The sequence below is a fragment of the Aristolochia californica genome, unplaced genomic scaffold (assembly GCF_029961685.1).
Source record: "Aristolochia californica isolate CCGP_79_NKW_82.1479 unplaced genomic scaffold, dmAriCali1.0.hap1 SCAF_2, whole genome shotgun sequence".
NCBI classification, from domain to species: domain Eukaryota; kingdom Viridiplantae; phylum Streptophyta; class Magnoliopsida; order Piperales; family Aristolochiaceae; genus Aristolochia; species Aristolochia californica.
In genome coordinates this window covers 45,250,001-45,275,584 of record NW_027181881.1, presented here as the reverse complement: position 1 = coordinate 45,275,584, position 25,584 = coordinate 45,250,001, and the positions used below count along the sequence as shown (strand labels likewise).

Below are 25,584 nucleotides of genomic sequence, written 5' to 3'. Positions count from 1 at the left end.
ATTTCAACAGCTAGTTGTAGACAAAAAACAGGGCAAGGGAACAAAGTACAAGACTACACGGGCTATGTGTATAATCCACAACTTCATCTTGCTGGATAAATGCACTTCAATATTAGACAACTTTAAAAAGGGGAAAAGTTGGAGAATGATTTGATAGCTAGAGCATATGATGGGTCGCTGGTATGTAACAGTCACCGTTTTCGATATTGGCAAAAAAAAGATCAGAAAGGAGGCCTTCTGGCCTGTAAACTGGGATATTTTGATCCTCTTGAGACATTTCAAAGGTAAGTTGTGCGAGTTGTAGACAAAAAACAAGGCAAGGGATCAAAGTAAAAGGCCAGACCGGCTATTTGTATAATCCACTAAGAAGACATGGAAGCTTTCATGTCGTTGATCTTGTCCCAGGGAATTAACTCGCCTTTCGAAAAGTTTCGTCTTTTAAAGCAAGGTCAACTCAGGAGTGGGTATCGAAAGCTGTTTGTGACGTACACTCGGATTGTGAGATCCACTGCAGCTCTTCTGGATCAGAATACTCTATAGTTCACTATCGTTTGACTGATTGATTACACGCAAGACAGGTGCCAAACTGGCCGAAGTCTGCTATTTTATATAAGCAAAATGAGTGTTGAAGGGTTTTTTATTATTTAATATGATAAGAAAAGTGAAAAAAATGAGGCATTTGCAGACTATGCACGGAACTATGATCGTCACGAGCGTTGAGGCCTAAGGAACCTCATGGCTCTGTTTCAAGCCTCAACCCCAATCTTGGGACCTGATTGAAACATCATCGAAATCTATTGAAGCAGAGAGTTTACCACTGTTTTACCGTTGCTTATCAGTCTTAAACAGACAACATCGCCCTTGATCATTAAAAGGCGTCGCACCCCCCTTAATCCTTTCATTTTCTGTTTTAAATTTGTATCTTTAGCTACAAATCATTCGTGCTGCTCAATCTCTGTTTCCCATTTCACGAATCAAAACATCTATATAAGGAGAACAGAGGCTGTTAGCCGCTGCAAGAATGGCAAGAGTGCATAAAAAAAAAATAGCTAATAGAGAAAAGAAACCCAATTCAAAAAAAGAATGGTAACAGTAGTTGTGCCTACAATGACGGCAAGATAAAGACCCCTTAAAACTAAACGCTGCTGCATAGACAACATAAATCATATGCACCGGCAAGGCGTAAAAATTCATCTCGTGGATAACACGCTATAAATTACTGTTAACTTGTCAGATTTGAGCCACTATGTATACAGCGGCAACTGGACCTCATAATACACCTGCTTACTACCGCCGTTTATTCCGCTGGATAAGTTATCAATATAGATTCATATCGAAGCTACATGAATCAATTTTCAAAATCCCTTCAAGATAGACCAAATTCAATATTGCCAACTTTCTGCATCACCCAATCATTACTACAAAATTTTGGGTATCAATTCTCTGTAGCTCTTGAGAAATGTCTCGGCATCTATCAGACTCCAAATGCCTAAAAGGGGTAGAAACTACCCAAATAATTTGTCAATGCCTCTTCTTACCCTTCTTTCCATTCCCTTTCTTCCCTTTCTTTCCTTTCTTGCCTTTGCTGTCGTAGGGAGTGTCATGATTTTCCCTGGACGATATGCTTGGCTGTAAAAGACGCTTCACATTCAAAACACCATTCCTGAAATGACCCTCAGTGGCCTTGAGCACCCTGTCTTCTGCCTTGCGTTTGTCCAGCTTATTACTTCTACTACTGTGCTTTCCAAATCGCTCAAGAATCAACCCCTGGAAACAGAATCTTGGTAAGAAGCACATTGTTCTAAAGATTGGTAGATGAAAGAGTTCACGTTAGAGGTATAACCTCTGCCAAGTTTTTCTGTTCTTTGCGCTTCTCATTTTTCATCATCTTTCTGGCGATGTTTAGTGGAATTCTTTGTTTCTTTGGAGGCTACATACAACAATTAACAAAAAATTAAGAAAAATTAATATTAGTAGAAACTGTATGTGAAAGCTTGAAGGACCATCTATGCTTTCACCTTCCCACCCAGTGCAACTACATTCTGGTTTTCAAACTTTTTCCTCTCTTTCCAGCTCATATGTGAAGAACCTACAAGAAGAAAAGTCATTCCCTATGCAACTTTCATAAATGTGGAGACTGAATAAGGTGAATATTTTTCTGAATCTAAGAAAATATTTATATGCATGAAGATTGCTAATTATTCTAATGCACCAACACAGAAGTGTCTACGAAGTGCAGTTTATATATCTTCCAGCTTGACTATCAGAGTTTTATTTGCTCCACAAGTTTCTAAGGTGTAGGTTAGACAGAAAAAGAGAAGACAAATAGTTTCTAAGGTACAACAAAATGGTCAAGTAGAGTTAATGGACTCTCAACAGGATCTTTTATCTTTTAATCTTTATTACTTGATCATGTATGAATGAGGCGGAAGAGAAGCTACCGTTAAATCAAGAAGCCTCAAGTTGCAGCAGGGATACAGAATTCTAATTACCTAATTAAAAAGCAAGGGAGTACTTGTGCTGGCTCATTGGCTGCACCAATCATATTCAGGAATTCAATAATTACTGACTTTTGATTTTGAAAATGGCGAGCTTTATTCCAAAGCACAAGCAAGAGGAACAAACTGAGGGGGCCTCTTACAGCAAGAGATAGTAGGTCAGCCTGCTTTTAGCAAACAATAACTACTGACATAACATTCTTTAACAGGTTGAAATACTTTTCCTCATCCACAACCCAACATTCTCTGAAAAAGATGATACCTAAGCCTTGGATGTCCTTCAATATCTTCCTCATGTCCAATTCCTCATCCTCAGGGTCCAGTTGAGATGTTGGTTCTCTACGTGTTGGAGCTTGATACATATCCTTGATGCTTGATGACTACAACAAAATAAAGACAACTATGAACAGCTCATTGTTTGATTTGAAAACATCAATACCATTATTGATTCATGCGACAGTTCAGACAATTCTTTTCCTTCTTTTTTTTTTCATTTTTTTTTTTTGAGAGCATAAAAAGGTTTAGGGTTTAGAGAATAAAAAGGCACTAAAAATAGTGGAAAGCCTAAGTTTTAGAAATGTTAGATCTAATGGCTCCTTACACAAGGACTTACAGTGCTATAAATGGAAAATAATAGTAGCTCCTTAAAAGTTGCACCTTTTTTAACTATACTTACTGATACATAATGTCCATTCAGCATGTAACATGCTCATGTACTCCATTTCCTCCAAGTACAACATGCTCTAAAATTTCTTTCCAAAACCAACTGGTGGAAATGCCACAGGGTTCACTAGCCTGTGATTTTTTTCAGCCTCAGAAATTTAGCTGCTACATCCAAATTAAACAAGCATTTTTATACTTTCCACTTTTTTGTTTGAACCTTTACAAGATCCCAATAAGGCAGGTTCCTATCTTGAAACTGTTTATGCAATCTAACCTAAGCAGTTTCAGACCAAGCTTATCATGTAGAGATAGTTGAACCCATCTCAAATATGTTATACTGAAAATACATATTGAAAAATTAAGTTCCCACGTTCTTTCTTCAGACATCTAAACTGGTATGGTTTGTGTCCATATGTCCATACGATGTACCATCTACAGCATATTTCATAGAACACAGCTCCAAATGCTACCAGTTCAGTTATAGCAGACATGCAATGAAAAAAAGCGAGCAGGCAAAGAAAAAAGAAAAATTATTTCATGGGCTTGGTGTATGCAATGGTTGGATAATGCTTGTGGACATGAACCTTAGGCCAATGAGAGATATTTGACAGTGTGCCCCACACACAGACAATAAGGGTATAAACTATTAATGGCAAAGCAAATGAACTAACAAGCCACAATCACCCTCTGTGATCATGGTTACAACTTGCAAAAATGTATGATTCTAACATGACGACACCTAACTGATTCAGAAAGAAAAAGCTAAATAATGTAATTCATGGAATGTAACATATAAAGAATGAAATATGAAACTGGACAAGGGTAAAATGACCTGCCTTAAACCGAGGAAAAAATTAATTTTATTTGTCATTTTTCTGGATACTGTGAGCATATTCCCTGCCAACATACATCCAGTAGAAAAGATGGAGAAGAATGGGGCTTCCTCTGTATTCAGCCATGCGACTTCTTTTATTTTACAGTGCAAGTATGTTCATATTGCATATGCATATTTAGGTTGCCAAATCTTATAGTTAGGAACCTATTATTTGTTTCTTTCAAAGCTTTCAGTACATCAAAGTCGTTTTTTAAAACAGAAAATAACATTTCTTGACATGTTGATTACAGAAACACACACTCACTGCATCCCAGATCCACATGGTAGAAAATAACACCATGCATGACCACAACGTAGCAACATAAAGCACTGGACAACTAAAAGCACTTGAAAAGCAGCTGTTATATCAGATCCTACCTTGTTCTAACGACAGTTGTTATGGCAGTAAAAGAACAAAATAACCGTTACGAAGGTGTTAAGAAGGGGGACTAAGTTTTGTCTCTTTTTCCCTTGGACTCTTGAATAATATTCACCATTCTAAAAAAATGTTTTAAAGAGATGTAATTAGAATTTGTAGAGGAAATTGGCCCTATACCATAGTTTAATTGTATTTTATTACCATGTAAAATTGGCAGAATAAATGCAAAAAATATATATTCTTTTACAGCAGAACTAAATACTACATCCACCTAGGGGTGGCACCAAGCCAGACTAGCTTGCAAACTGTTCGTGCTCGGCTCAAAAAAAGCTCAGCATAGTTCAGTTTTTACTTGAGCTCAGCTCGAGCTCAAATTTGAAATATGGCTCGTTAAGTAAAACAAGCCAAACTCAAGATTTTCCATGCTTGGCTTGTTAGCTCGTGAGCCGACTCGTTAGCATAGATTTTTTTATGAAAATACTATTTACTCTAATTACTCTTGTCAATTCCCTCTTCAGCTGGTTGATAGTTGCTCTTATTTACCTCAAACTTCAAAGACGATTGATTGTTTAGCCCTTTTGGGTCCCTCAACATCTAACGTTGTTGTTCGCCAATAGAATATACACTATTGATGGAGCTGTTTGTTCTTTCTTTTAGGTCTATTAAGCTGGTTATTATACATTAGTATGCTCCATTGCAAACTTTTGGACCCTCTGTGATAACTTATAGTTCAATGGTACTAAGTTCATCACAATATTTTCTTTATTATTTTTTATACTTTTTTTTGTAGTTTTAAATGTATGTTGGAGCTCGAACCCAACTTGAGCCCAATCTCAAACTCGGTACTCGAGCTCGATTCCAATTTTAGGCTCGAAGATGAGCTCGAGCTCGAAATATTCAAATTAAACCAAGCTCAAACATATGCATGTTTGGCTTGATGTCATCCCTACTTCCACCATACAAATTGATCAATACAAATACAATTCTAGATATCCTCACTATTTCAGATTAGTTTAATGATTTGAAAAGAGTTGGAAACATATCAAAAGATACGATAAAAAAAAACTACATCAAGATTAACAGAGTTACTAGGACCCAAAGGGTGCAACTAATAACAGAGTAAAGAGTTAAACCTTCACCTCAATAGAAATCCAATCTAAAATAAATAAAATATAAAAGCATATCCATCTAGTATACTGTAAGTAAGACATCAGTAAGAAGTAGTAGCCAACCAGAAAACTTTGTCGTTCCGCAGATCGTTTGTAGTTTGCTTCATGAACAGAAGTGCCAGCAGTTGGTTTAACCATTTTATCCACTCTTTCTTCACACAAAGAGAAGAGCCAAATCCCCCACAATTCAACTTGTTCACCGATTAACTGGACTTCCCATGTTGCCTTGTCAAGTGTAAAAGCCCTATTTCTGTCCTCTCTGCTTAGTCTCAGAGCCAGACTAAGACATCTGCCCCTACTGATGATTTGACAAGCATGTCATTGCTTTAGTTTCATAAAGAAAGAGATGAAGAAGGGAAGAAGGCTCAAAGTTAGGTTTCTTTATTCAAAAAGCTTATAACAAACCATTCATAAAATTTCCAGGAAAAAGCAATAATAATCAGTAAAATTTCTTAGCTACAGGTCATCCAAGTGGTTTTTAAATTGTTGAGTCAAATTGTATAAGAAATAAATCATTATAGTTTTACAAGTAAATGACTTATTGTATACATGAAAATCAAAATTGTTACCTATCCTGAGGCAACAAACTCCATTATTGAGAACAGTCCTTGTGGATAACTCTAGCCAGTTAATACAGTCACGGGTTCCAACCAATAATATATAAAGCTCAGTTGAGCCGCATCATGAACAGACCTAAAAAAATTCGGGACAAAAAAGCATTTGCAATTAATAATACTGTTTTTTGCAACCCAATTTCAATTGCCTCAGTTTACAGAGAAGGAAAATTGTAACCAAATTAAAATACAAAACCTAATTCAATTCCAATGACAAAAAAATATACACCACTATTTTTTTATTTTTGGAAAAAATGCTTTTACATCAAGGCCAAAGGCAGAGAATGAAGATAAACAAACAAGGAGAGTCCCTAAGATGAGGATTGAACAAAGGCACAAATATGCTACTACTATTAGCAATACTGAAGCAAAACCCATAATAATCAATGGAAGTAATAAATAACCTAGTAAATAACCAGACTAATAAAAATGTAAAATAATCGAGTTGATAGAGAAAATCTATAAATCCTAAAAAGATAAACCTTACATTAAACCATAATACAATTCCAACCGAGACAGAGGGGTGAAGGGAGACTGAGCAACAGGGATGAGCACACCTGAAGAAGCATGAAGAGGTGGTCAAATCAACTAGTGTCTACTTGTCATCAGAAACTTTCAGTGAATCTAGTTCCCTAACTGGTGTTGGCAAGTGAGACAAACATCTCATTCCTGAGTCAACAGGAGAATGTACCTTTCTAGTGTATCCATGTACAAAGCACACTGGACTGTCGATTTTTTTGTATCAGTGTGATCGTTAGAAAGTGTACAAGGAAATCCATTATTGAGAGGAATTTATGCCTTTGCAACCATAACACTTTTTTTACATCATTCCTTTTACTATGGGTTTACACCAAGACCCAATTCTTAAAAAAATTTGTAAAAAACCCGTGGTAGAGCCCCATATGACTTCACAGTCACTACGAACCATACCTCGTCAGAGATGGGGGTCGGGTTTCGTTGGCTAATGGATGCCCGTGTAGGCGACTCAGCCTAGTTTGAATTGGACTCAACCCACCCATAAACCCTAAACCTTAGCCTCCATTAGCCCCTAAACCCTAAACCCACCCTACATTAGCCCCTAAACACTAAACCCTAACTCCATTAGCCCCTAAACCCTATAATCCCAAACTCTAACCCTAAATACCCTAAACCCTACTGTAACCATACTCTAAATACCCTAAATCCTATATCCTAAACCCTAAACCCGAAATTATACCCTAACTTAACCCTTACTCTAAATACCGTAAACCCTATACCCCAAACCATAAAGACGAAATTGAACCCTAAATACCATAAACCCTAGACCCCAAACCATAAAGACGAAATTGAACCCTAAATACCATAAACCCTAACCCTATATCCCGAAATTATGCAGAAACTAAACAATAAATACAAATACCGCACATAGAAATTAAGATTAAATAAAATACAACAGTAAATTAATAATAAAAAAATTAGGGTTTAAGGTTACCTTCTGAAATTTGGGGAAAACCGAAACCCAATGTGGAAATCGAAGTAGAATCGAATAAATTGACGCTGAAATGGGGAAATCGAAGGAAATCGAGATCGAAATGGGTTAAATCGAAGGAAATCGGGTGGATTTTTAGGGGAAAAGAGAAGAGCGAGAGGGAGAAGGGAGAGGAAGGCCGATAGAGACAGGGAGAGGGGCTGCGAAGACGATGAGAAGGGAGAAGAAGCCGAAGGGAGTGCGAAGACGAGAGGAATAAGAGAGCGGGAGACAAAAAAATTCGGGAGAGGCGGAGAGGGAGAACAGAGCGCAGATCAGAAAAAAAAAAATCGTGCGTTTTTCAAAGTATGCTTGCGCTCGTCGGCACTAAAGGCCTAATTAGATGAACGTAAAGATTAATAAAAATCCATTTCTTTTATTATCACCTGTTTATTGCCCTAATCCTTATTTCCAATTAAGATGAGTACCCCTATAAAGTTCGAAGATTCTAACATTAGCGAATCTCTGAGCGGAACACATTAAAAACTGTGTGCTTTGGTTCGAGTAACTAAAGCCTTAAGAGACAAGATCTCATGTTTCGTGCCACAATTAATGTACCCTAAGCTTGTCTGGTTTCGAATTAATGTAATAAATATTGTTTTAGCTTCGTAGTTGCCATCATCTCATATATCAACGGCTGGAAAAGGCTGGAGGTTTTGCTTCATGTTGTGCTTGGGAGTAAGTGAAGCGGAGCCATTGGGCATGGGCCTCGAGCGCTGAAATTTATAAGCTAAATCCAAACTGAAGGTAATTATTATTTCCAAATTGGCCTCGCTAAACGTGCGCCTTGGGTTTGATAAACTAAGCCCAGGCGCAAGGTTTAGAAGCTTCCCCCTGATAATGGAGAATTTTAATTTCCAAGCCGAGCTCAGCTCCGAGTGCAAACAAAAGCAGAAAGAGTTGACTGGGGTTTTACATTCAAAGATTAATTAAAGTAAATTAAACTGTTCCCATGTGCAACGCAGCCAGCTCCATCAATTGACATGAATACCCCTTATCCTCTTCTGATGTTTAGGCTGGGAGAGGAGAAATTTATGTAATTTCACTTGTTTGAGTAAGAAAACATCAAGATTTATATTGTCTTTTTTACTAATTTTATTAATATTTAATTATTACACCAATCACAAGTCTTTTAAGCTCGTAAATATCAAAATTTGAACTTTTCGGTATATTTTTTAGTACGTGGCTCGTCGGGGGAGATGAAGCTGTTTCTGTTGGAGGGCATCAAGGGCCAGAAGCTGTAGATTTTTAAAAAAATTGTCCGACTTGAATATCAATCATTTAAACTAACACACTCTGGCTTGTCCTGGTAACAGAAGGCCAGCATTCCAGAGAATTCCACTGTTGTTTTGCTTCAAACATGACTAAAAGCGATCAAAATCAGTGAAAATAATCGAATGTGCGCCTGAAACCAACTCAGATTAGTCGAACTCTTGTCTTGATGAAGAATTGGTCTGGAAATTAGCAAAATTGTTTCATTAATCCTTTGTCCTAGTAAATGTACAGAAAATTCATACAGCACTGATCTGGGTATGAATCACAGCCTGAAAGAGGAGGCAACGTCGCCCTTCTCTTCAGATTCAAAAGAGGAAGAAACAAGGCTTACAAGCAAATCTACAAAGGCTCCAACAATGAACCCATGGTTCTTCTTCCCATTAACTTTCAAGTACCACACCAGGAGCTCCTCCAAGCAGTCCCAGTCCTTGAGCCCCAGCGCCTCCACCATCTCCTCCATCGACGTCCTGAAATCCACGTACGGGTCCGCCGACTCCATGGCCAGCACCACGCTCTCTTCGTACGGCGGCGGCGGACCCACCTTCACTTCCTCCATGATCGACTTGGTATCCCCCGGTTCGAAGAAGAACCTCTCCGACTGGAGGCCGCGCAGGACCGTCTCTATCTCCCCCCCGCCGGAGTCATCCGACGCGGTGGAGAGCGTCTCGCACTCGGAGGAGTTGGTGAACCACGACGCCGGGGAGTCACCGGCCTCGATCATGTCGAGGTAGACGGAGTTGAGGGTCTTGTAGACGTCCTCGCTGGCACGGAAGGAGAGGGTCTTCGGCTGCTTGCATGAGGGCCAAGGCCATGATGCTGGTTTTGGCTCTCTGGGCCTGAAGAGGGAGGTGAAGCTCATCTTTTTCCCCATTTTAGACTCTTTGTCGATGATTACCAGCCGTGAGAGATCGAGAAGAGAAAAAACAGAGAGGAGGGAGGAGGAGAGATGACAGACGGCTTTGGGATGGTCTGAAGGGAGCATTTAAAGGGGGGAAGAGAGAGAAAGAAGAATTAAATGATATTTAATAACTGTTATGTTATACTATAATCTCTAACGAAAAGGTGCTTAAAAGGAAGAGTCTACTATAATCCAACGGCGGTAGATGCAAGAACCGTCAGGACTCTTACATGTTAAGGACGAAGGTGGAAAATCCATGTGCAAATGTTCAGTTGTAGAGGAAAAAGGGGCAAGAAATCTTCAAAAATTTGAAGAGCTCGTCTCGCACTCCCAAGTACAGGGTAGATATTGAGATGGGGACAGGACCCATGAGACAGATTTTTCTCATTAATGATCCCACCGTGACCTGCTTTCCCACATTAAATGGGATGGGTAGGCGGTTCAGGGTTGTTGGTCCAAGAACCCGAGACTCATGAAACAGACCCTAGTTCACCACTGTCCACAATTTCAAATTTCCCATTTCCTTAGCATTGAATGTTTCCATGCAGGAAGATACGTGACTTGATGAATCCTGACCCTTCAATCTCTATACATTCAATGTAACTTACACAAACGTTGTCAAAATCAGACCCACTATTCAAACCTAGGCAGAGAATCGAATCCATAGTAAACGCATGAGGTGGAAAATCTTGTGGAGGAATATCTTGCCGTGAATAATTTAGTTGGTCGTTGAAGTGGCAAGATTGTTGTGCGTTAGTGGCCTTTGTCCCTGAATCCCAAACCCATGGTTTCTTCTTCCTTGCTTCCTTGCTTCCTTGTGCACATGCAATTGGAATAGTTTACGTGTAGAGCTTTGACTACTCATAATTGAACTTATTCAATGTATCGAGTTGGATTAAAGATAATTTGGATTAGTAGAAATGGCTTTGTAAACCAACTCTATAAAAAAAAAAAAAAAACCTTACCCTGTTTTGTAAGGAGAAGAAATTTTTTATGCCAACTCTCTGTGTTTTTGTTCATTGCATAAAACTTAGGCTTATCCACATGTAAGAGTCCAGAGGGCCTATACGTGAGAGGGAGTCTTAAAATAATAGTCCCACGTGCCTCTTACCTCTTCGTCTCGCTTCTTTTTCTCGTTCTCTTCTTCACCACACATGCCCAACTTCTGAAATCCAATAATCCGTGGGCTTCTCTACTGAAGCCCACCAGACATTAGTTTGGTTACAATAAGCACACAGCCTTTTTTTCAAGCAAGTTCTCTTTCTGGCCGAAATCTGTACAAGGATTTCTTTGTCACTGCTCTATGATTTCCCTCCGCTTCAATTGACTCTTTTAGGTTAAATGAGTTTTTAAATGATTCAGTTGCATTTTGCTAGCCTCTTTATTGTGGCCTGTGGGAGTCAAGTTCAAAGAATTCATCTGTATCAATAATTCATCAAGTGTATTTCCCATTAGGAACCATTTGCAAAAGCACAAAAATTCGCAGCCATTTGCATATTGTACTAAGGAAAAAACTTAAGCTTAAAATTTGAGTTCTTTAGATATTTCTTGGATCCAGTAAAGATTTATAAACTCTTTTTTTCGTATTAGAAAACAATATGCTAAATCCCCGTTTGAATGAGCAAAATATCCACTTGTAATAAAAATAAAATAATAAAACTTATTATTATCTGATAAAAAAATACTCATCTAAACTTATTATGCCATCGAGTCATATTTTATTGTATGACTTAAATTTTGAGTACAAAATATTGTTTGTTATACTCAATTGCAGTACTTAGCGAGAGGTACAACTAATTTTTTTATGTATCCACTCACAAAACTAAGGCAATGAAGTGGGGTTAAAGAGATATAAGTTGCCCTTCTTTTTTTACAGAGGGAAGGAAGGTTCCCTATGTTCTCTCAGCCATGTCAAGGAACTCCTAAGCAGAGAGGAGCACCTCTTTGTAAAAAGCAGAGAAAAGGGAAGGGAGCTTCCCTCTCCTCTTTTCACTCTCTTTGTATCTCTAGGAGCAGGCAGTAGAGATTTCATTCCTAAACTCTCTGATGCCCTGGGAAGAGGGAGTGTAGTGGGCCAAGTTCAGTTCTTAAAAACCCACTTGATTGCCTTCCCTAAACAATCACAATGGAGTGTAGTGTCAGTTTCAATCTTGATATCATCAACTTGAGAAAATTTTAACAATTTCAATAACAAAGCAATTGTAGTATGCAATAAAATAGAATTACCTCAGTCACAAAGTTATTGGCAACAATTCAGATGAGGAGAGGTGATGCAAATGGAAATTATAAAATTTAACAACTATCCGATAATACAAACCATAGGAAGAATATTGTTTGCAAAGGAAAAGAGAAGCAAATAAGAGGGATTTGCATTTGAATTGGGGTAGCTTTAAAGTCAAAAACATAAACCAAGGTTCAAAGGCCAAGTGCAACAGCAATTTTCCAACTGTAGGCAGATCCCAATTCTCAAACTCTATAGTCAAGCAAAGTGTCATTATCAAATATTGATGAAGACTTAATTCTGCCAAATCTATCTCTTATACACTCCAACACTTTGTATTGTACGAAGTAAGCATTTTAAAAAGGAAAAACAAGATGTACACAAAATTGCTTGAAAGCAACACACAACTTACTTGTGGTTGTGGTCTATTTTGTGGCTTCCGCCGGCAATGCCCAAATCCGGCAGAGAGGACGAAATTGAAGAAGTTGAAGATGAACATGGTGGCTGAAATAAGAAATGCACCAAGATTTTTGGTTCCTGTTGTGATAGCAATGAGGCATTATTGAGCAAACAAATAATTCAAATTTTAATATAACCTAGATAGAGTGCTAACTAAAAGTAAAATTCGAGGCCAAATCTTTACAACATATCACTGGAATCCCAAATACCTTATAAAATAAATGCATAAAGTTCTAAAACCCATTTGGAATGACAAAATCCAATTTATAGCTTGACAAAATGCAACCCCAGCCAGATATTTAACAGATAAAGTAGGATGGTACATTCTGTTTGTCGTCCATCACTTACCAATTTTTAACAAGCATAGCCACAGAAGAAGAGCTCATCAGTAACATACCCAAAAGCAAACGCTACAAGAAATAACCACAAAAGAGCTAACGCAGGCTGTCACTTACCAATTTTTAACAAGCATTGGAAACAAAAACGAAACTGAGGATACAAAAAAAAAAAACCAAATTTTTCACAAAATCAAACCTTGAGGAACTCAAAATCATAAAAAAATCAGGACAAACTTACCTTTTAGGTCAAAATTCTTCCGTCGTCACCACTAGAAGTCGATTACAGCCCGTTGAGAGATGAAGAGGCTGAGGGATAGGGTAGAAAGAGGTCTGGCGAGGAAGAAAATCGGCAAATCATCGTCTTAAAATAGGGCAGCCAACGTCACCGATTTTGCTCTTGCAAGTTTTGAAACCGAGTTTCTGAGTTTCGATTTCGAAACGAAGCTCCCCTCTCGTCACTGCCCAAGTTCGGATAGGTAGAAGGGTGTTTTTTTGGTAACTGAGCCGACTCGCGAGCTCGTAAACCGAACCACGGCTCACTCGAATTCGACTCGGTTACTTAAACGAGTACAAATAGCTGAACTCCATTCAAAATGCTTTGGAAACCGAGCCGGATCCCAGCCGAAGTTGAGCAACTCGACCATCGATGTCACCCCTTGTGTAATGCTTCAACCTAGCTGGTCTCTTTCACCGAGTCCAAAATGGCTTACGAAATCCATTCGCCCGCGGCCCTACTTCGTTTTTCCAAGTCTTTTTCATGGGCACAAACTTGCCTCTTGCCCATTATTTTATCAGACTTAATTATAAAGGGTGGAACACAGAAATGAGGAAAGAGAAACCCCACTCTGTTCAACGCGTGAGAACAGATGACGAAGGAGAGGTTCTTTCCCCATTTTTTCTCACCCAGGATGAATAACACAAAAATGTAACTTTTTTGATAAGCAAGGTATCTAATCCAAAAAGTTTTTACAGATTCATATTCTTAAATATAGAAGAAATGAAAGAAAATGTGCACAAGAGAGAGTCTCTAAGGCAGAGACAAGAAAAAAAAAAAGAAAAAAATCCTGTATAATTTCTTTCTTTTTCTTTCAGTAGCTGAGTACTTCATTCAATCCATAGACTACTCCGGCGTGCTTCTCCGCCGCGCCATCCCCAAAGAACCTCTCCCTCATTCTCAAGAACGCATGCCATGTAAGCAAGCTGTCGGAGCCGGCCTGGTGGCATTTTCCGACGGCCCGGTTCACCTGCAGCGCCGATGCCATCCTGTCCAAGCCCCCATACAGGCTCTCGCAGTATCGCATCATGTATTTGAGATCATAGACGTTCTTCCCGAAGAAAACCCTCAAGAGAGTCATAAATTCTCCCATGTCCTCCGGCAGCGACTTGGACGTCAGAATCTTGACCAGGTACCCAAAATCGTAGGCGCTGTGAAACGTCACCCAACTCACTGAGTCATTGCAAACAATCCCGGACGACATCATCAACTCGGCAAATCGCCGGGAGTCGATCCCTTCCGTACGGTTGCGCTCAAAATCGATGCCGTGGGTCTTCAGGAGCTCGATCGCGTCGGCCGAATGCGCATCCCGTAAGACGTCGAAGTCGGAAAAGTTGAACTCCCAAATGTATCGGCAATCGGTTCCAAGATCAGGCAGGTTTCCCGTAGAATCAGAGAGGGTGAGGCCCACCTGGATGAGATTCAGCGCGTCCACGTTGGATTTAAGCATCTTGTACCGAAGATCCGACCGGTACCGGTAAGCAGGGTCCCCCCCGGGACAGAAGACAACGCCGGGGAACTCCGTGTCCATGGAGATGAAGCAAAACGTATCAATAACGTCGGTGATGAGCTGAAACTCCGATTCGAGGTTATGCGCCCAGACGGTTCGAATCACGATGGGTTTCGAGTCCGCCTCGGTAGCGCCACCACTATTACTGTCGCCCGAAGCCATGAATGCCAGTCGATCCGATCCGGTACTCCAATGTCTCTCCTCGTTGACGCCGGTGCAGAAAGTGGTGGCGATGGGGAGCTAAAGCGGGAAGGGTTAGGGCTTATAAATAAAAAGGAAGAGAGATGAGGTAACAGAAAGGGGAGACAAGAAACGTGGTGCATGAGGCGGCCGCTTTTCGTGTAGTGTTCGTCGAACCTGGAAGGTGTGCCCTCCGTGGGCCCCGCGTACTCCGGGTTTGACTGCAAGACTTGGCCGACCCAGCTCTCCTCTCTCCGCCGACTGAAAGGACGGGACAAACGAACCGTGAGACGCACTTAAGACGCCTCCTCAAATAACCCAACCTCCTGTCTTTCACCATCCACCGTAGTCCCCATGCAATGAAAACTCCTCACCGACCTGGGCTTCTCGCTTGACGTCACGTCATGGGTCCCACTTGTTTGCTAAGATGGGGCCCGGACAAAACAAAAACACAGGCAGGCTGACTGTTACGCGTTTCTGAGTCTTTTGTTGACCGAACAGTTCAAGTAAAAGAATAAATGAACGTGGAAACCATGTCTCTGTAATCGGAGTAAAGAATGCAGCTTACTCGCATAAGAGGATTAAAGAAAAGAGAAGGGGGAAGTCTACGGGAAATGGCAAGGAAAGAGGGGGGAAAGCCGTTTCCCATTTGTGTGTGGAGGGACGGAATCCGAATGGTTGACAGCGTCCACACAGCAGGCTGCAAAGACTGCCCCCAAGCACTCAAAGTGGACCGAGTTGTGGAAACGGACTTTGGACTTTATGCTGCAAGAACAAAAAAATTATTTGACTCGGGCTATATGAATTAAATGAACGTAACCCCCAAAATCACTTGTTCCAGCTACGGGTATCAAATTGCCCACAGGTTTGAGTCTATGAGAATCTTCTTTGGTTTGTACAGAGTGAAATCCGTATCCTTATCGCTTGAAAAGCGATTCACATCGGGTTCATGGCAAGCCGCATCTAGACGTAATTGGCGATTTTTTTGAGGATTTTGCGGGCTATTGTTGCACATGGTACAGAACATAATCTTCAATAATAATAATAATAAATCATTAGCTTCTTTAGTTTAAAATAATCAATCAGGAGCAAGAGAATTCACTCCCATAAATTAAAGCAGAGATTTTGGTTTTGTCAACATGAATTTTCTTCAATATGTCACACAAGCAATCCCATTCAACAAGCAACATTCCTGCGCCACACAGTTGACCAAAGAAAACAAGTAACGAGTGTTTTTGAACAATGACATTGTAGTAAACTGTCCTGTGGCCTTTGATTTCATAGGACTCCAGCAGCCTAACGACTATATTCGTACATATTCTACCGTCTACATAAATTATTTCTTGTCGTCTACTAGAAGTAGGTACCTTCGGGGGGCTGAACCAGCTTCCTGTTGTGAGGGGCAGCCATTTCCTTCTTCAGTTGAGTCAGGATGTCTTCCATTGTGTACTCTCGTTGCCAGTTTGAAAGCATACCAAACTTCTTTGCTTCTACCTGCAAATATCAGTCTCAATACTAAAGGTCAGAAGTCCTATTATTATTACTGCCAAATGAGAAGAAACCACACCACAAACAGTTGTTTTTCTCAAATGATAAACAGTTGCAATCACTACAAAGATATTAGTCGTAATCGTCTTATAAATCATTTATTATCATATTCTATAGTTTTCGGTTGTTAATCACAACCACCTGCAAAGAATCTCTTCTTTTTCTTTGCAAAAAGCTGCTCGGCAGAAGTAATATCAACACTAAATCTAGGGTTACTACATTTGTTTTCTCTTGTTTCTAAAACAAACTTCCATAACACACACACACACACAATCAAATGCAACCTTTTGGCATTGAATATCATAAACCATGATTTTAGAGTTCAACCTTAAAAAGATTGCATTCATAAAGGAGACTTGGTCACATGGTGGATTCCTAATGTGAGGTCTTGGCCAAAGTCTCAGGCAGGTTTGGGCGGGCGGCAGTTTGTGTGTCAACAACATTAAAAGAAAGGATAAAGAGGGAAAAGAAAATGTGGTAACAAGGGCTACAAAATTAAGTGCTCCAGAAAACAATTATAAGCAAACAAAAAAAGGAAGGAAAGGAGTACAAAACACAAAAATTATCACAATGATGCATCACATAATATCATTTCCAAAAGTGCATTTTTTAAATTTTTTTTTTTTTTTGTTCAGATGACATCCTCATTGTATAAATTAATTGCCCATATCTAAGCCAACAGATGCAGCTCTCTACACGCCAAAATTTGCCTTAAATACCAAACAATGAACTCTTACTTTCAGGATTTTCTTATCCTCCACTTACTATAGGACAATCTTACTGAAATACTAGCAGATTTTCTCATCAAAATTGTTCTACTTTTTTTTCTATATATATTGTTCTTCCCAAAAAAATGAGGATCTGAAACGAATCAGTAAAAAATCAAGGGTACTGTTTACACTAAAACATCACTGAAACATCTTTGGCTTCAGGGTTATACCAGTTTCCCATCTAATTCACCATCAAACAGCATGGGAAGTATTTTTTCCAAGTAGAGAAAATGAGTGGAAGGTTTACAGTCAGCAACTTCTTATGTTTTATTTTTATCAGTTCAGGAGACAACTAATTACCACGCCAGTTTCATGGTTGACGCATGTCATATTGATCCTTGAATGGAAACGAACACTAGGAGACTTCTCTGGATAATCTTTGTCACAGAAGAGCTTCAGCTGGTAAATGCGACCTTCATGAACAGACTACAATTGAACAACAACATGGATTAAGTGAAAGGGACAAAATAGAGAATCGTAATATTCAAAACAAAGGCAAATTGAACCAGCAGATTCATACATTATGAGGCCCAATAATGGTACCCGTCCAAGACCGCATGTAAATGTCATCCCCATCGTCCATCCCATAGCTAACAGTCCCATCTCCAATACCCTTCTCCCCACGTTCAAGTTCCTCTAACAATCTGAAGTTCCGAGGTACTATGCAACATGATATGTACCCGTAATTATTATTTCTTCCAATCCTTAAATTATAATATCCAAAAAAAATAAAGAACAAAGTTAACCAGTTCTCTTATTTATACATCCTACTTGGTGAATTTACCTTGCATTCAACAAATCACAAATCTAGAGTAATATTACAATATAAAAAATCAGTAAAAGCAAGGCAACAATCAAAGGAACATGGTTTGCCATAACACTGATAAATATCAGGTGTCAAGTATAAATACTACTGAATTTTGAGAAGGCTGATACAGTTATGGGAAGTTCAGATACCAAATTTTGTAGCAGGTAGACTTTGTCTGGAGGCAACCATGGGCAAATAAAACTTGTGTGTAATATAATGACATCAGTAAAGAACAACAGGTGCCTTGAGAACTATGCATGTCAAACTGTATATATTAAAGTCAGTAAACTAACAACTTCCAGGGTCACACCATAGAGAAGTGGACAATTTTTTTTCAAATGTAGCTGTGGCAATTTTAATTCAGTAAACCTAATATCCTACATTCTTCATGATTATTATTATTAGTTTATTTTTTTGAAGAGGATAGTACATTCATGATTTATACAATAACCAGGTTAATCTTCGAAAAGATTACAGGGACAACAGTAAACTACAAAATGCTGCTAATACTATGCTCCACTACAATCACTGAAGCAGAAAGATGATTTTCGTATAACCCATTAAATAGAAGGCATGAGAATGTGTCAAATCTACATTCTGAAAAATGCTTACATGAACTGCTAAACCTAATCACATTTACAAGAAGAACTCAACTGCAAACAGAAAACCTGCATACTGCCGCAGTACCATTAAAGGTTCAAATTGCCAAAAATCATCTAAATCTCTAATTAGACACTCAAAACCATCGCTTCTAAATATTTATTACCTAAATATGTTCAACTTGAGAATGAAGCAGGTAAATGCTGTGCCAAACAACCCATTCTAGCTTTAGTTTTTCCAAGAGAACCATTCCAATATTTTAAAGAGGAAGGCTGTCTTATTCATTGCAATGAAAAATTTTCCTTCTGTCATAGGAAACCTATGCCCTTCTTCTCCCTCTCTCTTATTTTCTTCATCTTCTAATATATATTTGTCTAAACTTCAAAAGGCCCATTGATCCAATCAAAGCTTCATAAACTGAGATTTGTTTTGTAGCTAAAAGAACCAAAGGAAGTTAAAAGAAACAAATATGGAAAGAAGGTACTGAATAAATGTACAGTATGCAGATATTAAAAAAAGAAAAAAAAAACAGTATGATAACCACGTGAAAAAAAAAAGGGAAAACAATAGAGTAAAAAGGATTGGATATCGATGAGGATGGATTTCCTTGAATTCCATTTTGGTTGTCATTGAATTTCTTTTTGAAAATGTTACTTTGATTCACTGTTATGTGAAACACTTGAAGCTACAGATCCTACATGGCCCTAATAGAATTAAGGTTACAGGAATTCCAAAACCCACAACAAACTACAAAAAGAACATTCTTTTGACAACAACGATCAAACATATATTTATAAGCCACTTAAGAAAAATGAGAGAAAACAATTCTTTAAAATATATAGTAATACAAGAAGAATTACAACATCAACGAATGTGTGAGGCTTTAGCACCCAGAGCAGTAGCTACACTAGTCCGAACATTTCAAAAAGACTGCTTCACCAAGGAAACCTGTATAATCCATCTTCAGAGTCTAAATTGGTATCATAAAATAAGAAAACTCCACAGCATGTAAGCCTCTCCCCACTCAAAAAGATCCAGAGTCATGGCTTATGATGACAACCAAAAAGAATCCAGTAACACTCATTCTTATAAATGGCTACTGATCATACACATGGAAGAAAAGGAACCAACCATACCCATGAAACTCATAAATTTCTCAACCAGTATGAATTAAAGTATGGGACAAGTACGTTAATAAGAACATTACTATGGATGAAGTACAAAAACAAGAAGAAAAACTAAGGAAAAGTATTATGGAAAAAGTTGGGGAATGTTCATAGCTTAAACAGTGATCACTACTAAACGAAGTTCATAACATACTGACAATATTACAATAATCCACTTAACAAGTATAAACAACACGAGACAGAATTATAGTCTAATACAAACCCACATACTTAAACTTTTTATGCTAGAAATAAAAACAAAAACCTACTAAACCAGAACTGATATACATATATATATATATATTGAAAACAATTAGAAAGACAGTGGCAAATAGGCAAAATCCATGAATTACAAAGTTTCCTCCAAACACAAAATAACTTTTACATTCAGCCCGCACAACATTAGAGTGTCACACAGGAAGATCCCACAAGCGTAGCATGATCCTTAAAAAGAACTACAAAAGGAAAAAAAAAAAAAGACTCTGAAAAAGAACCCAAAAAGAAAATAGGCACTAAGAGCAGCCTCACACAATCCATTCGTCAAAATCTGAACCTTTCATGAGAGACGCTGACAAGAATAAAAACGAGGATTATACACAACACTGCATTTTCAAACGGGGCCTTACCGACAACACCCGATCCTCCGGAGCCAATCGTCATCGACTTCAGAGTGTTCTGTCCTTGGATCTGATCACGTAGGAAGACGAGAATCGAAGTTCTAAGAATCTAGAAAGGAAACGAGAGAGACAGCCTAAGCAAATTGCAGAAAGAATAAAGAGGGGAAGACCCAGCCTAAGGTCGAGGGTAGGAAGGAATAAAGCTATAAAGGTGGTCGAGCGGATAAACAATGGATCAAAGCCCAGAATAGGCCCACTTTTACAACTGATCTTTGGGTTTTATGATGAAAAGGCCCCATGAAGGTGGTCTCACTCTGCTCTTACTACTTAAAACTTGGGTCCCTCCAACAAATAGAGATCTTTGTTTGAGATTTAGGATTTTTGCTTGTGCTTGTGACACGGAAATAAAATAAAATAAATAATCTTTTTCATTATCAATTTTCATATTATAAGGTTTTTTAATAGAATTTTAAATTTTCTTTGACATTTTTTTATAGATTTATACTTTCTTGTTTATCTTTTATGGTTTTTATTTAAATTAATTGATTTTTTTAGACAAAATGAATTAGCATGAAATTTTTTTCACTCAAAATTGGTACAAACTATCATAGCTAGGTGGTTACGGCTTTTCGCACTTAACAGACCAGTTTTTTGGGTTGTATTGGATAAACGTTTGATACAAACCCTGTAAATTTTAATCAAATAAAATTTTTAATTAAAATTTATTTTCGATGGTTTTCCTTTGTTATACATACTTACATAAGATAAATTTTCCCTTGTCCCAATGAAAATGAGTTTCTTTTGGAAGAAAATGAGTAATGATAGGAAAGATAAACCAAAAGGCATTACACTAAAATCTGTCCAATCATGCCTCTTTTTCTTCCGTCTTTCTACCTTAAATTCCTTTTGTTCCGCTCACCATTTAAAACACAGGAAAGTTTTCACTTATCAAGCTTAAAAAACGACCTGTTGCAAGCAAACCCAAGCCGGCGAGTTTAATTAATCCGGCCGGTGGATGGATCTACCATGTCTGGGTATCTGGTCGAATTCTTTGAACTCATAAACTGTCTCACCTAAAATGTCCAGGATTTTAGACTGAGAGAGACGTCTGAAAAAATCGAGACAGCTGAACATAAGCTTCCCCTACTACAAGCATGCCCATCTTCAGTCACCATGAGTTCGACTAAGAAGTTCCAAGTTTCAGAATCCAAAAACGGAGAAGGAGCTCTTCTAATGGCTGCTAAAGCTGAGATTCAGACGACTAAGAAGTTCCAGTTTCAGAATCCAAAAAAGAGTGGCTACAAAGGCCACAATCTCTGCAATCTGCAGAGGGAAGAACGGTTTGAGATTCTTGGAGGCGGTATCTCGACCATCTAAACATACTCGCTTCATGGACGGTTTGGAAAACGATTTTTCCTTCAAATTCACTGCGATCTCTCACCCTCCTTACATTTCTGTTACAGTTGTGCAGGTGAGTGCAGGTAGAGTTTGTTGCTCTACAATAAACAACATCGAATCCGTATCAAAAGAGACAGATACAATTAAAACCCACTTGAATTTCCCATGTCAGTTAACCAAAAACCCACTAATACATTCAATGTCCGGGAAGGGTACACCGTGTTTGCGTGTAGACGCGTTAGTCCAGTCCTGATTATTCCTAACCATGCAGACCCCCCCCACCCCTTACGTCCGCCACCATCATCCCCAAAACCGACTTCCCTTGCCTGTTTCTGACGAGGGTTTTAACGGGCGTTACAGAGCGGAGGTGTCCCCATGTGTGCTCTTAAATTTGGGGCCGTCAGGAAAGCAGTTGGAATGGGGGAGGGGAGGCGGGTTGAAGGAGAAGACAAATGGGTGTTTGGAGAGGGTCGCAATAAGTGTTAAGTGTGTGCATACAAACAAGGGAAAGAAAGAAATAAATTTGTATTTATCATCTGACGTAATCCACTCATAATTCTCAACCGTAACAATTACTATCGCATTTAATTGTTTTTATGGAATTTCAATCCAAAATTGCTCTTCTTTTCAATGCTCGAACTACCCATCCACATGTCTCTCCATAGCATATAAATCACTTCGCCCTTCACTTCACTTAATCTCACCCCATAATCGACCTGCCCACGCACCCGCATATACACCAATGCTCTGTGTGCCTATAAATATGAACATCTCTGTGTTTATGAGTACTGTTGCATCATACGTCTCCCTCCGGGTCCCATGCAAATGAGAACAACATATATATACTGAACAGATGTATATAAGCAGAGTAAGAACAATCTAAGTGGGAGGTGGTCCGGTTGAATGGAATTTAGATTACTGTACGATCAAGATTCGGTAGAAGCTAGAAAATGGGTAAACTTGAGCGATTCAGGAAAGGAAAGACGGAGGAAAGGGAAAGGAAGTTAACTGTTTTCTTCAGATAACCGAGGCTGTTACAGTTAGTCAGTTTACATCCTGTCACCAAAAAACCAGAGAAAGCAGAACAAAAAGAGCAAAGGAAAAAAGTAACAAACATCTATATTCGCAAATTAAAAAGGGAAAAAGAAGACGGAGAAGCACAAAAGAGAAGAGGCAAAAATGTGAAAAGATTTAAAAAAAAAAAAAAGGGGGAAAATAAAAAGAAAGAAAGAAAAACTGTAAGGAGAAGAGAAGCTTCATGATGAGCTTGCTTAGCTCTTGCTGCCTTTGCTGCGCTTGCTGTAGTAGTTGTTATTTTCTTGCAGGAAGTCGAGGAGGACGGAGCTCTTGCATTTGGGGCATTTGGGATCTTTGTGGGAGAGCATCACGTACATGAGGCACCTGGGGCAGCCGGCCAGCACCATCGACCCTGCCTCCGGGCTGTTCTCCGCCTCTGATGACACGCACGAGCTCGGAGATGACGACGAAGACGACGACCCTTTTGGGGATTCCGTCCCCCTCCTCGAACGGTCCGGCGGAGAGAGATTCAGCTTCAACTCCAGCTTCGGGTTCTTCCCATTCCGGCTCATCTTTTCTTCCTCCCCCTCGTAGTAGATTGAGCCCGTCTGGTGATTCACAAATTAAGATCAAATTAACATAACGCAGACAAACATAAATCTATAAGACGATCACAAAAGCACATAGAACTAATGAGTAACGATATGATCTACATGAAATCATACGTCATTAGATTGATAATATACCTCAAGGTTGAGGAATTTTTGGCAGCCTAAAGGAAGAGGAGAAGGTTCGTCTAATTCGACGACGGAGGAGTCGAGACCGGAGTGGAAGAGATGAAGGGTGAAAGGAGGCACGGCTCGCCGGAGGCCGGCGATGGTTGACCCACAAAAAACACTCTGGCCTAATGGTGCTGGAGGAGTCACTCCACCACCAGTCCTATGTTGTTGTTGTTCGACTTGCAGCGAGGCCATTATATAAGAAGTCTCAAGGAAGGTGATGGGATTTCGCCTCTTTATTAATTCTTTTTTCTTTTTCGATAAAAAGGGTAAGAGAGAGAGAGAGAGAAAGAAGAAGAAGAAGGAGAGAGAAACAGAGGAAGGTGTGTGGGGAGGATTGAAATTGAATGGAATTGAAGGAAAGGTAGAGGAGAGTGTGTAAATTGAGGACAGGAAATGTATTGATTGTGGAGAAACCCCAAGATGTTTTTGCAGGAAGAAAAAAATTGCAGTAAATATTGCAATTACAAGCGCAGCCTGTCTTCATTCATTGCTCAAGTAGTCGGTGATTGATTCATACGAAACAGAGAAAAATACAGCTAATTCTGATTAAAAACAGAAAAAAAAGAGAGAGAAAAAGAGGCAGAGCTGCTTACAAAACGAAGACAAAGCAAGTAAGAAAATGGAAGAGAGATCACTGCAGGCTCCACTCTCTCTCTCTCTCTCTCTCGCTCGCTCGCTTTGTTCTCTCTCCTCCTCTGTTTCTAAATTTATAGAGAGAGAAGAAACGGGGACGCGCTTCCCTCCCCCGCGAGTTATACTGACACCAAACCAGAAACTCACTTTCAAATCCATCACCCCACACTCATCCGAGACGATTCCTCATCCTCCCCCGACTCGTGGTCTTCTACGATCTGCAGCCCAAATTCCCATTCAACGATTCGGAGCCGAGTGAACTCAAGGCGATGGTTCCTAAGGGAGAAATTAGTGCGAAAATCATCACAATAAATGAAAAAGGATTCCTATTTATTAGGTCATTTATTAGAACTTTATCTCGTAATTAATTAAAAAAAAAAGAAAAAAATCATCCGAGTTGATGCGTTCACCTCGTTGAATCGTTATTCATTGTGTCCTCTTCTTACGTGTCGCACTCTGCCAAGCCATTTTACGAGAAATTAAAAATATATATTAAAAACGGTTTACCCGTTAAAGTAATTAAACGAGAAATTGACTTCCCTCCTTTTTTATTCTACGGATGAAGTCGTCTTGATGGTCTCCGTTTTTGGTACCTGACCACCCAATCTATCTTCTTCCTTCTTTGGGAGACATTTAATAGAATTTGAATATGAGATGAAATTTAGGGGTTTAGGGTTTATGGAAAAAATATAAAGGAATTAAGAGGTAACTGTAGAATTGATGGCCTTTGGCAAGTGCAACAATGGTGGGTCACTCTTGAAAGCTTGTTTTCTGATGACAACATTTAATAGAAGAATACCCTTTCTTTTGCTTTATGAATGCTTTTACTTCATAAGCGAATTTTATCCTAAAAATGTTGATATCTTTTAATACCTGCAGTTGGAGTAATTGTCTTTAAAGAGAGGCCACAAGGGTCTGATGTGTGAAACATAAATGAATCCCCTGGTAATTTTGGTTATTTACTTGAGATTTTATGCCAAGTACTCTTTTTGTGGATCACCTTCATTTACTCTCTCTTTCAACTTCATCACAAAGAGAATGAAGTGCAAATTGTTATCATAATTTCCCTGCCTCCATCAACTCTTAATTCACCTGAATATCTAATCTTTGTCAACTTGATCAGGTGGCCTTCCACCCCCAAATTTAAGTTGATTTTAATGCGACGCTACCTTCTTCTCATATTAAAATGCTACCTCTAACCCTTCTTATTCTACATTATTAATACTTTTTTTATATGACTATGTGACACATGACTTAACACTTGAGTCTCAGTTTTTTTTTTTTTCATTTTTTTTAATTTATTTGTTCCCCGACTCTTACGGTATACCAAGCTCGAACACAAGACCTCCGACTATAACACATTAACTTCTTCTCTTCTTTCGATTC

General features: G+C 39.0%; 5 protein-coding genes and 1 long non-coding RNA gene across 6 annotated transcripts; all 6 read right to left on the bottom strand.

Moving 5' to 3' along the window:
- Window positions 1–1,183: 1,183 nt before the first annotated feature.
- On the bottom strand, window positions 1,184–7,979 carry LOC137955373 (uncharacterized). Its single transcript, XM_068802285.1, has 6 exons — window positions 7,669–7,979; window positions 5,647–5,878; window positions 2,761–2,878; window positions 2,019–2,089; window positions 1,844–1,930; window positions 1,184–1,767 (listed from the first exon to the last, which is right to left on the bottom strand). Exons 2-6 carry the CDS (start codon window positions 5,719–5,721, stop codon window positions 1,522–1,524), a joined length of 597 nt encoding a protein of 198 aa, XP_068658386.1. The 5' UTR covers window positions 5,722–5,878; window positions 7,669–7,979; the 3' UTR covers window positions 1,184–1,521.
- Window positions 7,980–9,182: 1,203 nt separating this feature from the next.
- Window positions 9,183–9,914, bottom strand: LOC137957240 (transcription repressor OFP13-like). The gene has a single exon (XM_068804987.1). It carries the CDS (start codon window positions 9,848–9,850, stop codon window positions 9,242–9,244), a length of 609 nt encoding a protein of 202 aa, XP_068661088.1. The 5' UTR covers window positions 9,851–9,914; the 3' UTR covers window positions 9,183–9,241.
- A 1,713-nt stretch (window positions 9,915–11,627) lies between these two features.
- Window positions 11,628–13,318, bottom strand: LOC137954863 (uncharacterized). Its single transcript, XR_011113124.1, has 3 exons — window positions 13,134–13,318; window positions 12,511–12,635; window positions 11,628–11,989 (listed from the first exon to the last, which is right to left on the bottom strand). It is a non-coding gene; the product is annotated as an uncharacterized lncRNA (long non-coding RNA).
- Window positions 13,319–13,821: 503 nt separating this feature from the next.
- LOC137956525 (probable CCR4-associated factor 1 homolog 11) lies at window positions 13,822–14,978 on the bottom strand. Its single transcript, XM_068804059.1, has one exon. The coding sequence runs from the start codon at window positions 14,839–14,841 to the stop codon at window positions 13,984–13,986; it is 858 nt and encodes a 285-aa protein (XP_068660160.1). The 5' UTR covers window positions 14,842–14,978; the 3' UTR covers window positions 13,822–13,983.
- A 968-nt stretch (window positions 14,979–15,946) lies between these two features.
- On the bottom strand, window positions 15,947–20,559 carry LOC137955374 (ubiquitin-conjugating enzyme E2 variant 1C). The gene is made up of 4 exons (XM_068802287.1): window positions 20,378–20,559; window positions 17,698–17,837; window positions 17,478–17,603; window positions 15,947–16,353 (listed from the first exon to the last, which is right to left on the bottom strand). The coding sequence occupies exons 1-4, from the start codon at window positions 20,409–20,411 to the stop codon at window positions 16,213–16,215; spliced, it is 441 nt and encodes a 146-aa protein (XP_068658388.1). The 5' UTR covers window positions 20,412–20,559; the 3' UTR covers window positions 15,947–16,212.
- A 2,197-nt stretch (window positions 20,560–22,756) lies between these two features.
- LOC137956918 (protein CURLY FLAG LEAF 2-like) lies at window positions 22,757–24,148 on the bottom strand. The gene is made up of 2 exons (XM_068804585.1): window positions 23,530–24,148; window positions 22,757–23,391 (listed from the first exon to the last, which is right to left on the bottom strand). Exons 1-2 carry the CDS (start codon window positions 23,755–23,757, stop codon window positions 23,038–23,040), a joined length of 582 nt encoding a protein of 193 aa, XP_068660686.1. The 5' UTR covers window positions 23,758–24,148; the 3' UTR covers window positions 22,757–23,037.
- Window positions 24,149–25,584: the final 1,436 nt, after the last annotated feature.

What these genes read in the sequence shown, in the direction of transcription:
- LOC137955373 (XM_068802285.1), bottom strand. Translation starts at nt 5,721, where the DNA reads ATGGTTAAACCAACTGCTGGCACTTCTGTTCATGAAGCAAACTACAAA. An exon ending in CGGAACGACAAAGTTTTCTG is followed by an intron (nt 2,879 to 5,646) that starts GTTGGCTACTAC and finishes ATTTTGTTGTAG; the next exon opens with TCATCAAGCATCAAGGATAT. An exon ending in AACAGAAAAACTTGGCAGAG is followed by an intron (nt 1,768 to 1,843) that starts GTTATACCTCTA and finishes TTCTGTTTCCAG; the next exon opens with GGGTTGATTCTTGAGCGATT.
- LOC137957240 (XM_068804987.1), bottom strand. Translation starts at nt 9,850, where the DNA reads ATGGGGAAAAAGATGAGCTTCACCTCCCTCTTCAGGCCCAGAGAGCCA.
- LOC137956525 (XM_068804059.1), bottom strand. Translation starts at nt 14,841, where the DNA reads ATGGCTTCGGGCGACAGTAATAGTGGTGGCGCTACCGAGGCGGACTCG.
- LOC137955374 (XM_068802287.1), bottom strand. Translation starts at nt 20,411, where the DNA reads ATGACGATTGGCTCCGGAGGATCGGGTGTTGTCG. An exon ending in CGGAGGATCGGGTGTTGTCG is followed by an intron (nt 17,838 to 20,377) that starts GTAAGGCCCCGT and finishes CATGTTGCATAG; the next exon opens with TACCTCGGAACTTCAGATTG. An exon ending in CCATTATTGGGCCTCATAAT is followed by an intron (nt 17,604 to 17,697) that starts GTATGAATCTGC and finishes GTTCAATTGTAG; the next exon opens with TCTGTTCATGAAGGTCGCAT.
- LOC137956918 (XM_068804585.1), bottom strand. Translation starts at nt 23,757, where the DNA reads ATGGCCTCGCTGCAAGTCGAACAACAACAACATAGGACTGGTGGTGGA. An exon ending in AAAAATTCCTCAACCTTGAG is followed by an intron (nt 23,392 to 23,529) that starts GTATATTATCAA and finishes GTGAATCACCAG; the next exon opens with ACGGGCTCAATCTACTACGA.